The 13,120-nt window shown below is 44.5% G+C and overlaps 1 protein-coding gene across 1 annotated transcript in view; it reads right to left on the reverse strand.

Moving 5' to 3' along the window:
* Positions 1–13,120, reverse strand: part of Kif6 (kinesin family member 6) — a 303,671-nt gene that overhangs the window by 222,749 nt on the left and 67,802 nt on the right. Inside the window, exon 6 of the mRNA XM_028766687.1 lies at positions 4,533–4,662. Within this exon, the coding sequence (XP_028622520.1) occupies positions 4,533–4,662 (130 nt within the window). The remainder of the gene's footprint in view (positions 1–4,532; positions 4,663–13,120) is intronic.

Consider the following 13,120-nt stretch of genomic DNA (forward strand, 5'->3'; position numbering starts at 1 on the left):
ATTTTCAGGAGCTGGCAGTCTGCATTTACAGTTTTATGTATGAGTGGTCGCTTTCATTGAATTCGAGAGATAAACGGAAGTGCTAACTACTTCAAATACTTGGGAGATAATTCAGTAGTACATCCATGCTTAAAATAGCTGACAGATGTCAATGTGATGACGCTGGTATGAGGGGACATAAGCTTCTGAAGAAGAGGGACAAGGGTGGGGCCCAGCATCCACTTACTAAGCTGTGTGAGCTTCAGCAGGACACAGAACCCGTTCCCCCTCAGTTTCCCCCAATAAAGTAAGAGCTGGAAATACTGCCTGGGTAGGTGATAGCAGTGGGTGGGTGGGTAAGGAAGCTTGCTGCTAACGCTGGTGGCGTGAGTTTGATTCCCAGAACACACATGATGTCTCCTGACCGTCACATGTATGTTTTGGCACGTGCACACATATGTACAAACACACACACATAAATGGACGAATGAAAATGAACAATGAATATTATTTTTAAAGATGCATGTAAAGTGTCTACTACAATGCCAAGTCTACTGAATGGCAAGGCTGTTACCACTGATTTAATCAAAGGAAAAAATGATAATAAGAGGCAAACACGGAAAAAATAAACTTACAAGGCAACATTAATGCAGAGACACACTAGGATTGGGCTGCTTTGGGCTTAAGGCCTTTATGAGGTTATGAGTAGATAAGCCCCCAGCGGGCAACAGGAAACACTTGGCCGTTTGTGAGGTAGGAAACGTGGCAGGTACATTTCACAAAGGGCTTTCCTTAAAACTTTTCAAAATGGATTGAAATTCTGTATGGAGTCAACTAAAATAATGTCCATATGTGAGTGGATTTACTTCTGGGTCTTCAATTCTGTTCTAGTAACCAACCTGCTTTTATGCCAATATCGTGCGGTTTTTCTTACTATTGGTCTGTAGTATAGCTTGAGATAAGGGATGGTGATACCTCTGTTAGTTCTGGTGTTGTACAGGTTGTGCGTGTTTGTGTGTGTGTGTGTGTGTGTTTCCTTCAGTTTGTTTACTGATGGATTTCCATACATTGAACCACCCCTGCATCTCTGTGATGAGGCATACTTATCATGGTGGATGACATTTTCGATGTGTTTTGGATTCGGTTTGCAAATATCTTATGGAGAGATTTTGCATCAGTGTTCATGAGGGAACGTGTGGAGACCCGAAGCTGATCTGATGTCATGTGCATTCCTCGCCCATTCTCCACCGTATTTACTGCAGCAGCATTCCTTACTAAGCCCTGCTCATCAGTTCCCCAATTCCAGCTATGGAAGCTAGACAGTTGGGGATCCTGCCTCCACCTCCTGAATTCTGGGATCACAGGTGGCCTTCGTACCTGCCCGGCTTCTACATCAGTTCTTGGGAAGGAATTCCAGTCCTCACACTTGCGTGGCAAGTGCTGTATCTACTGATCTACCTGAGCTAAACCTAACCCATAACTCAGAAGTAACTAATGGCCGTGCTTCAACACTCTTGGAGGCCATAGTGAAAGAGGGTGAGAACCTTTCCAAAACTCACTGAAGACAGGACAATGCCAAGAGCCAAGACAGGGCATCCCCTTATCTAGGCACAAGTCACCCTTGAGGGGGATCAGCAATGAGGCTGCACCGGCCTCTTCTGCTTTCACACAAGCCTCTCTGCATGCTGCATCGCCTGGCTTGCTGTTGTTAAACCTGTGTACAGAGAGAGTCTTTCCTCATTGACCTGCACCCATTCTAAATCTGCCTTTAGTCCTTAACCTTTAATTCTTGAAAACAGTAAGAGTATCCCAGATGACCTCAGAGGCAAAACACTGAAGCTCTAAATACAAACAGGAAACAGAAAACCTATGCATACTTTCATCTAGTGAAAGAATCAAGTCAAAAGTCCTTATATGGCATTAGTCACATAAACACAGCCGATGTAAGGTGGTCAGTGTACCTAAAACTATTCAGTCAGTGAATAAACGGCTATGGCTGTGGCGACGGCTCACTGGGTGTGGTGCTTTGAATGAAAACGGCCCATATATTTGAAGGCTTAATCGAACTGTTTGGGAAGGATTTGGAGGTATAGCCTTGGAGGTGTATCATAGCAGGTGGGCTCTTCCAAAAGCCCACACCATTCCTATTTGAATCCTTTCGTCTCTGCCTCATGACTGTTGTCTCAAGATGTGAGCACTCAGCTAACTGCTCTAACACCACGCCTGCCTGCCTGCCTGCTGTCATGTTCCCCATTGTGATGGTCATGGACGTCAACCCTCTGAAACCAAAAGCCCCAAATGAAATGCTTTCTTTTATAAGTTGTCTTGATGCTTTGCCATTGCAATACTGAAACAATGGGTAAAGCACTTGTCTCAGACGTGTGAGGAGTGGAGTCTGGATCCTCAATACCCTCCATCTGCCTATAATCCGAGCAAGGTGGAGCTAGGGATTACTGAACCAAGCCAGCTATCCAAACTGGCTAAATCAGCAGGCTCTGGGTTTGGGTACGAGACCCTGCCTCAGTGTATGAAGTGGAGAGTGAGTGAGGAAGACACCTACTACCAGTCTCTGGCCTCCAACTGCACATGCAGACATTCAGGCCAACACACATGTAAATACATGCATGTGTGCCACAGACAAACAAACGAAAATTGGTAAGAAAAAAATCAACAAAGCTAAGAGCCCACACAAGAAGATATAGACAGCATGTTTTCAGGTACTGGACCTAAGTTTATCCCTTTCATGTCTAAGGAGAGTGCGTTCCAGATGGACACCCAGCAGGAAACAGGTCACTCAATGGAGACTTCCTTTTTGAGCACCTATCTTCTCACCTTGCACCTTTTATCAGCAGCAATACAGCAGTCTGAGAGCATGACTTAAAGTTTCAGGGCTGGAGGGATGGCTCCATGGGCAAGAGCACAGGCTGCTCTTCCAGCAGAGCTGGCTTGATTTCTAGCACCCACAGGGCAGCTCACAACCACCTCTAACTCCAGTTCCAGGGGATTTGATTTTCCTGGGTGTCAGGGATGCACAAGATACACAGACATATGGGCAGACAGTACGGCCATACACATAAAACAACCTTTTATAAAAATTAAAAAGAAAGTCACGATGATAATTGAAACTGCACGTAAGAGACCTGTTCTCCTACTACCATCACCACCACCGTCACCACCACCATCATCATCACCACCACCACCATCACCATCACCACCACCACCATCTCCACCACCACCACCACCATCATCACCATCACCACCACCATCATCACCACCACCACCATCACCATCATCTCTACCACCACCATTGTCACTAGTAACACTACATCCATTTCCTTCAGTTCAGTGACTGGATGGAGCCTCATGACCTTCCAACCCTGCTCAGTAACTGGGTAAGGTATGAGTCAAACTCGACTGCTACCTAAGGGGTCTCAAGAAAAAAAATTAAAGAGCCCAGATAAATCTGAATGTCAGATAAACAAAGGGTGCTTTTTTTAGTATAAGCGTGGCCCTGGAACATAGGACACATAACTTCCTGTGTTCCATGGTATTTTCTGAGTGTTTTACAAATATTAACTCACCAACTAAATGAAAATACACAGTGACATAAACACATGTCACTAGACCGGCAATCTGAGGGTAGGAAGAATGAACTGTGCCTTATACTTTTCAATTTCAGAAAGGAAGCATCTTATAATTAAGATGTTTTATAGGTTGCCACTGATTAGATGCAAAACAATCTGCGTTAAATTAAAAAGCAGAAAAGTGAAAAGTCAGACAGTGTGGCGAAATAGAAAGCAGTGGGCAGTCTGGGAACAACAAGGTCTAGGTGTCCTTGCTCAGGGAACTTGAACTTGAACAGACTGCTTTTGTTGTGTGGAGGAGGGTAGCTCCACACTGTGAAAGGGAAGCAGGAAATCTCTAAATGTGATCTATTTTCCAGCTTTCTATCTTTATAGTGAAATGAAGAATTGACACTTCAAGTGTGTGTGTGTGGGGGGGGTAGAAGAGGGGTGGGATCCCCACAGAAAGCATCTAGGTGGCAAGAATGGTTTATTGTAGCTCACAAAAACAATTTCTAGTCTATCACTTTGGAAAAGTCTTGGTGGCAAGAGCTTGAGACAGCTGGTCTGATAACATTCATCATCAAGAAAGAACAAGGAAAAACAAATGCATATATGTTCTTGCTTTCTTGTGCTCAGCCTAGAGGATTGTGCCACCCACAGTGGCCCGGGGTTTCCCTTACTGGCCTAGAGGATTGTGCCACCCACAGTGGCCTGGGGTTTCCCTTACTGGCAGGACCATAAGCAACCCCAATACAGGCAACCCCTCACTGTGACTCTCTTCTCAAATCATTCCAGGTGGTATCAAGTTGAAAATTAAAGATAACAACAGTAGGTAACCCAGGGAAGATCTCCTCATTTCTCTGGATCTAGATCTCCTATGCTGCAACATAGAATTCAGACAATATTATTGTGACGGTCTATTGCGGCCTCCAAATTCTATTGTGTCTCAGGATCTCGGATAAGTCGCTTGGGAGACATGCCTGTTACCTCTGCGATCATCCTGTTGGTGTCACCCAAGAAGAGCAGGTTCAAAGCTTCCTCCTCAGTTGTTGCCTGATGAAGAGACAGGTTTTTCAGGTGAATGTTCTGATCAGGGTCCTCCAATATTGTCACTTTCCTGAGGGGTGGCAGGGGGTGGGGTGAGAGAAGAAGGTACTGCTGAGAAGCATTACAAGTGTAACGACAAGCATATGTTTAGAAACCATCTAGTAGGATGCGCTAAACAAAACCCTGGAGACACCAGACACCCCTGGATTAGCACCCAACACTGACAACCCATGGGCACTGCTGCCAAACAGCACTGAAGGTGGGGAAAAAAATCTCAACTACTCAGCAGAGAAGGTGTGCATCAGTGGAATCTCCATGAATTAAACCTTTTTAAAACACATGCTGTATCAAGCTTCTAACACTCTACCTCTGTATTAGGAAATGAAGAGTGATGACATTTTTTGTTCCTTAAACGGAACAAAATTCCTTTAAGGAATTCAGTTCCTTAAATGGGCAAGACAGTCATCTTTGCGTTCAGTGTTTTATCATGGCTGATGTACATGGCATGACTCAATCAGCTTGCACATGATGGAAACCTGGTAGCTATCATACCTCTTAGAGAGATTCTCCTGGATTTTTCTCATCACGGTAAGAAAAAGTCAAGAAGTTCATGATAAAGGCTTGTCTTGTCCATCAAAGCCATTTCTTGGTCCTACTCCCTTTAGGACAAACCTTTCCTTCTACTGCATCTTCTGCCAGAGCCTTGGCTGTGGTATCACATCTACCACTACAATGACCTTAGGGCTGTCCCAGAGCCACCCTCCTTCTTCCCAACCCCGCATCTAGAGATGGCTGGTTAAAATTCTCTCCTGGTCCTTTTCCAGACATCCCACAGTGTGTAAGATTTGGAAAACTTCCTCCAATCTTGCTCCAAAGACTTACAGACTGCAGCCTTAGAGTGACTAGAGAGAGTTCCTTTCCCATGGATTGTATATCATTCATGAGTTTTGCCAAAGACAATCTCTGGGCATGTTTTACTTGCTTCCAATGTTAAAATGGTGATGTTGAGCAAAGGTTGGTATCACCTGGAACCCTTCATCTTTAAAGGAAAAGCAAATGGACACACTATTTCCTCACCATAAAACCTTACTTATTGGAGGCAAGCGTTGATAAAGATACCCCACATAGAACTGAGCATTAAAAATCTTATTCTCAGCATGCTGACCAATTATACATCTTTGCACTGACTGCTGCCCACTGCAAAAAATAGCATCTCTGACCAAACCTGAGAGCAGCTCAGGCATATGGGTAGCAACCTAAATATTTATAAGGTAGTTTCACAGAATTACCATTTTGTAAATTAACAATGACAGGTTCTACTAGAGACCATGACCTCAGATTTACAGTACCGGGCAGGACTTTCCCTCCTGAGAAAGGGGCCTCAATTCCAGTCGAAAAGTGATTGGTTACCCCCATAACCACTATGCCAGTACTGCACCAGTAGGCACAACTTGTCTGGAGGATTGGTATTGCATCATGCGGGCTCCGGTCCTGAGAAAGTTCACTGAAGACTTTCCTACCACAACAGCCTGCTTAGTATCTTTAGACATCATGAAAGCTAGTCAGAAGGAGGGAAGTCTCTTGGTCAGTTTGAGACTGGTTTCTCTCTATCCTGCAAGCAAATGTGTGGCGTCGTCAGCAATAGGGTCTTCACAACCAAGAGCATATACACAGCACTAATTAGACTTAGTGGGTTATCAAAAAAGAAGACATGAAGTTTGGAGGGTGACACATTGAGGAAAAGATGAATGAACTAGAGGAAAGAAATCCGGGATCTACTTCACATTCTATAGATGTATGAAATTCTCAAGAATAAAGAGTTATTTTTAAAAATAAAATATGTGAATAAGGAAAAAAAACTTATTTAGGATACAGTTACCTTTTAAATTAAGATTTTTCAAATACCATAATTAAATTTTTTTCCATTTTTTCAAGGAAGTTTTTGGCCTTTTCATATGTAATTTGTGGGCACTTAAAATACTAACCACAGCAGTAAGGAAGTGTAACTTGCCCGGCACATCTGCAGGCAATGTGTTCCTGGAGGTGTGCTTCTTTCCTGCAGAAGACTCCACTGTAGACCCATACTCACAGAGATGGAAAAAAGGCCCTTTCCTTACTGAAAACAAGCATACTTTATTTATTTTTAATAAGACTCAGAAGTGAGCATATTGAAAATGCCTGGACCGTCTGAAGGCTCTCTCAATTGACATGGCTGAGCTGCGTTCTATTTGGAGGAGATTCCTTTATGCTTTAGATTTTGCCTCTGACCAGCTCAGAGTAAATTCATCCTCCAGGGACACGGAAGACGGGATTCTGTCTGACCTCCAGGTTCGCCAATGGAGGTGCGAGACATGAAGTAATATTCGAAGGTGAAGTCAGAAAATAAGCAATGAAATGGTAAAATATTAAAAGTGAGAAGGGGAAAGAATTCAGGCGCTTAGCATGGATTCTCCATCTCTACAGCACTAGCCTAAAATGAATGGAGGATGAACAAGGAGACCTGAATACCACTCCTTCCATACAAGACTCCAGCAGGGGGGACACAGAGAAAGGGAGGGGCATAACCTCGAGGAGCAGAGGCCACACCCACTGAGCTTCCTTTTTCCCTGACCTGACCTGTTGCTATCTGCATGTCAGCTTTGGTCAAAGCTCTCCATGACTGGTGTGTGACCAGTGTTGAGAACCACCGGTCCCAATCCCTTGAGGGTGGGTGCATACAGAGGCTAATTCTGGCCCCTTGTCTTTACTTCCCAGCCAGTTCCATCTCCTGCCCCAGTGGGAAAGTTACTACTGAGGACAGGGAGAAAGCCGCACCAATCTTAGCTGAACTGCTAAGAGTCCAACCATCTAAGGCAGGCAAGCAAAAGATGCTTTGCCCTGGGACCCCATTTAGTTTTAGGTCATGCACACCACTTCTTGTAACAATGCACTGAGAGCCTAATTCCTTCACCTGAACACACTGTGCACGTAAACCTCTCCCCCAAACAACGCCCTTAGCAACCTCAGAATCCCGACATCCCACCTGCAGCCCAACCACATGCACCTCCACCTCTGAAGTGTGGTAGACGTCTCCCCACCCCATTCCCTGGTAACTATCAAATTTAGAAAATGCCTATTCAAGTGTATCTGGGTATGAAGGATAGATGGGCCGATCTTGCCTGACTAGTCTTGGGTGTAGATGAAGAAAAGGCGAAGCTGTGTCCTCCAGTCACCTTTCGGGGAGAATCTTCAATTTATATATGCATACACGCATATATCTATAATAGGCTATACATAGGACTAAAATCCAATGCATTATGGAAAGGATGTATGCAATAGAGGAAAATGCTTATGTAACCTAATATGTCAATCAAAATAGGGACCCGCTTTGTCTGCACTCCTCGTAACCAGCTCTTCCTTCTCTTGAACCTCAATAAGGGAAGCCCCAAGCAATAATTAGTGCCCTTGGGTCTCTTCTCCCCGCTGTCCATCTTGACAGTGTCCCTCTATGGCTATTCCTTTGCTTAAAACAAAGTCCCCTTGCATTTAATGCAAATCTGAGAGAGCCCTAAGTTTCAATTCCTTGGGTAAAGGGCCAAGAACCTGAAATGCCTGACCCAGACCCTGGCCACCAGTAATGCACTCTTCCATAGGAAGGGTTCTACTGGTCATACAGCCTGTGGGTAAACCAAGCCATGTAACACTGACCACAGCAATAACTATGACTCAGGGAGGAACTGGGCATCTAGCTAAGCACCCATGGGGCTTATTTCATCACTAAATTAAAAAGAAAAAAGTTTTTGAGAGGAAGTCACGTGCCTACATTTTCTGCCATTGTGCCGGTTAAACAGAAAATCCAGTGAACGCTAAGGGGATGCTGAGCAGGCTCGCTGCAAGGCAGGCTATGCTCACTGATTTAGGGTTGTGTCTGGATAGGGCAGCAACAGCGCGAGGAGTGAGGAGGGAAGTGTTAGATCCTTGCTGGCACCATGGGAGTGACTTCTAGATCCTTCACAGGCTTTCATCTCTGATGTGGCTACTCTGGATCAATCAAATGCCTACATTACTGCTGGATGCTTGCCTGGCTTTGACACATTGGTCAAATTCCAATTTGCGTGCCCCCCGGTTTTCCTTCACGGTGGTTTCAGCTGTGTGTTGTAACTTTGCCGTTTTATTTCTCAGAATTGTTTGGTGGATGCTGTGCTTCTCCTATCTTCTGACTGCTTGTCTATGGAGGTTTTGAGAGGCAGACACAGGTGCTGGCTGACGATGAAGCCCGTGGATCTCTTGTCGTCTGCTAAGCACTCATTCATGGGCAACCCCAGGAGAGGCTCCGTCACACCCTGGTGCTGTCATATTTGTCTGTTTGTTTTTACTGAGACAGAGTCTCACTTTGCAGCCCCTGCTCACCTGAAACTTGCTCTATTGATCAGGCTGGCTACAGAGATTGATCTGTGCATGCCTCCAGAGTTCTGGATTGAAGGTGTGACTCACCATGCCCAGCTTCCTGTGCAATTTTTGAGCCCGCCCCTCCCCCACTCATCTTCCCTCCCCACTCTCTCTCATCTTCACTGAGTTTCTCCTGGTTTCTGCCCCCTCTCTTGGATGTGCAGCTTTGGATTGTTGTTCACTGCCTGGCCTCCTCCTGATCAGTCTCCTCAGAGCTCTTTCCGCCAGCCTGCCAGCCCTGCCCCCTCTCCGGCTCTGGAAACCCTGCCTGGCTACTCCCTCTTGCCTTGGATGCTAACTGAGAAATGAGAAGGGTCTCAACTCTACTACTGCTGGTGGCATTGCTAAGGTTGGGGGGAGTGAAGATCACTGGTAAACGTTTTTTTCCCAAGTTGCTTCCTTCCCCAGCCCCTCCCCTTCATGCTCCTTCTCACCCGGCAGTCATTCGTCCCTCAGCCTTTTGCCCAGTCCTTGCTTCTGACTACAGTTTTTTACAGGCTTGCAAGAGGACTGTATTAGTGTTTCTTAAATAAACATTCTACTTCCAGGATGGAAACCCACCAGACTATTTATTTGATTCCTTGGAGTGAGCCTGTGAATAGTTTCCCCACAAAATGTTTCTAAAATGTTTAGATTTCAAGCAAAAGTCAGCGATCGTCCCGAGTTGGACACCTAAGTGGAAAAGTTCTGCTAAGTGTACCCAGCCTGCTTAATGATGGGGAAGCAACAAGCTTTGTATTTTCTCTATAAACAGAATCATTTCCATTTGGCTACTCGGTAGGAATTTGTAGGCTCGTTGTAACTTACTGGAAGACATATGAAGAACAATAGCCAAGTTTTTGCTCTCAATAATGGAAGCCATCAATGAAAGAGTTGTCCCCGCTCCCCGGCCTCCACAACACTCCAGCACTGTCGACTTGTTTGACAGGAACTTTGCAGAAGTTACAGCCATGAATATGGACCCTCATTTTCATGTTATAGACAAGGGCTACCATGTGATTTCTTCTTTAATATGTCAACTTGCAAAGGTTCCCTTCCTTCATGCAGGTTGTACACTGCATAGCAGCATTGTCCAAAGCCTGCCACTCCTTTCAGGGATTTTTTGGGGGTGTTGTTGCTGCTGCTGCTGCTGCTGCTGATGATGATGATGCTGTTGTTAGGACAAGCGTCTATCAGAGAGCTGTGCAGTACTTTTTAGCCAAGATTTCAATGCTGGATAACTGGAGTCTACTGATTCTTTTTGTGGTTTTGTTGTTGTTGCATTGTAATTAATTTATGTGATGTGTGTGTGTGTGTGAGTATGTGTGCGTGTGTGTGTTTGTGTATCCCAAATAGGCCACAAGGGGCCATCAGATCCTCCTTGGAGCTGTAGTTACAGACATTTGTAAGATACCCAACGTGAACGCTTGGATCTGAATTCTGGTTCTCTGATGGAGCAATAAGCATCCTTAACCACTGAGGAATCTTTCCAGCCAGTGATTCTTTTACAGTAACAGCCATGAAAACCATCACCGTCTTAAATGGTATGCTTTCCATTTAGGAAGACTAAAATTAACCAGAGGAAGGTGTCTATTTTCTGTACAGCTAAGACCAACAGGTCTCCTGTTTTGCCTCAGGAGACACACTTAAGCTCTAACTACAGTCCCGTTATAGCAATGTGACATGAGGTGCTTTCAAAAGCAACTTCTATTTCCATTTAAAATCACCTAAATATGGAAGAGACTGAAGACATAGTCTGTATATTTGTGTGCATATCTAGATATAAGCATATGGCTAGCTACGTTCAAAAAATCAAACACTTAAAGATAAATGTAGATTCATGTCAGCTGCAGGAAATAATGCAGGAAAAAATCCTTGGATAGCATCTTTTTTTTAATGATTTCACTTTGTGTGTGTGTGCGTGTGTGTGCACGCGCATGTGCCACATGTGTGCAGGCACCTGCAGAGGCCATAAGAGAGCATTGGATTCATTAGAACTGGAGTCACAGGTGGTTGTGAGCTGCCATTTCTGCAAGAGCAGTCAATACATGTGTTAACCACTAAGCTGTCCTCTCCAGCCCAACCCCCTCAATGAGAAAACCTTGTGGGACTATTAACGTATCACAGGCGGGACAATGGAGTGGAGAGCTCCCACCGTTCTGTGCGCATGTGTGATTATGAATATTAACAGCTTTATACTGCCCGAGAATCTCATTGGATCCACAGCAGAACGGCTGTTCCTGTACAACACTCTCTACCCTCTCTGCCTGACAACTCCTGTTCTACTGCTCTGGTCTCTGTTTCTATCATTCTGGTACCGGAAGGATGTTGCAGAAATGGAATCGGGTAGTACAGGCGAGGTTTCTCCGGGACTCATCCCAGTTGCTGGCTATAGTTGTTTATTTCTGCTGCTGCTGGATTTTTCATTCTGCACTAAGCATATTAGGGGGTTACTGTCTGTGCTGTGAATTAATTCTCTGGGATTTGAATCTGTATAGTGTCATATATCCACTGTAATCACACCACATAATCATATAGACTAGTTCCACTGGCTGATTCCTCTGTTGGCCACTCCACCCTTCCTTCTCAATCTCTAGCACGCATGGTCATATTATTGTCTACAACTGTGCCTTTCCCAGAATGTCAGCTAGACAGATGGACATGCAGGCTTTCTAAGCAACTCTTGTGCTGGCAATGTGCCTTTGCGCTTCTTCTGTGACTCGGGGTAGCTTCCTTTGTGTCAACAGATAACAATGCTGCGTGTATATGCCATAGTTTCCTCCTCATCCTCTTGATGAACGGTATGGCTACACCTAGCTTGGAGCAAGTATGACGCCACTGCTCTTTTACACGTGTGAGCAAGTTTTGTGTGAATCTAGGTTTTCAGCTCCTCTGGGAGAATATCTAAGCACGTGATTGCTGTGTTGTGTATGAATGTTTGGTTTTGTAAGATGCTTCTGGTTTGTCTCCCAGCTATGATCATGTCGTTTGCATTACCACTGGCGGTGAGAAATTCCATTGTTCCACAACCTCGCCAGCCTTTGGTATTGTTAGACGCTGGTATGTTAGCCACTCTCTCGGGCATAGGTGGCCCCTCAGTGCTGTTTTAATTACAGGTGTTGCTGAGCTCACTTGCATCTGCTAACTTTTCATCTGTGGATTTAGTCTTTAGAGACATGGCTGGTGAGATCTCCTGTCCAATGTTAAATCATCCATTGGTTAATCCTTACTGGCTTTTAAGAGGTGTTACATTATTTTGCATATAAATCCATTTTTACAGTTGTGTTATCTTGTGTCGTGTGTGTGTGTGTGTGTGTGTGTGTGTGTTTTGCCTGCGATATGTATGTACATAGAGTACATGCAGTGCCTGTGGAGGCCGGAAGGTGAGGAATCCCCTGGAGTAACAGATGGCTGTGAGCAGGCAAGTGGGTGCTGGGAATTCAGCTCAGTTCCTCTGAAAGAGCAGCCAGTGCTCTTATGTATTGAGTTGTCTCTCCAGCTTAGGGTATGAACTCTTTACCTGATAGGTGTTTGTAGTCATTCCCTCTGTGTGCATGCCTTGTTTATCCAGTCTTCAAAAGAGACTTTCATAGGACAACATACAACTTAATTTTAATGAAGTGCAACTTAACAGTATTTTTCTTTCATGGATCATACTTTTACTGTTATATCTAAATATTCATTGCCCAACCCGGATTTACCTAGATTCTCTTCCATGTTATTCTCTAGATTTGTATTTTGAACTGCATATTTAGGCCGATGACTAATATCATTAACTTCTGTAGTGGCTGTAATATATGTATGTGTATATGTGTTTATTTTATTTTATCATTGATTCATATGTATGTACATATATATTTATATGTCTCTGTGTGTATACACCCAGTTTACCTCTAAGCTGGATCTGCAGTGTCACACTGCAATGAAAGACAAGCCACTGAAGGATAGTCTCTCAAGCCCATGACATCTCTAGCAATCTGACCAGCACTGATAGTCACCATTAAATTTCATTTATGCTCAGGGATGCAGAGGACACATGGAGAATGCATGAACACGGATTGAGAGGACACATGGAGAATGCATGATCACGGATGCAGTGAGCACAGGAAGAATGCATGATC

Source organism: Grammomys surdaster, unplaced genomic scaffold (genome assembly GCF_004785775.1).
Source record: "Grammomys surdaster isolate TR1022 unplaced genomic scaffold, NIH_TR_1.0 169, whole genome shotgun sequence".
NCBI classification, from domain to species: Eukaryota; Metazoa; Chordata; class Mammalia; order Rodentia; family Muridae; genus Grammomys; species Grammomys surdaster.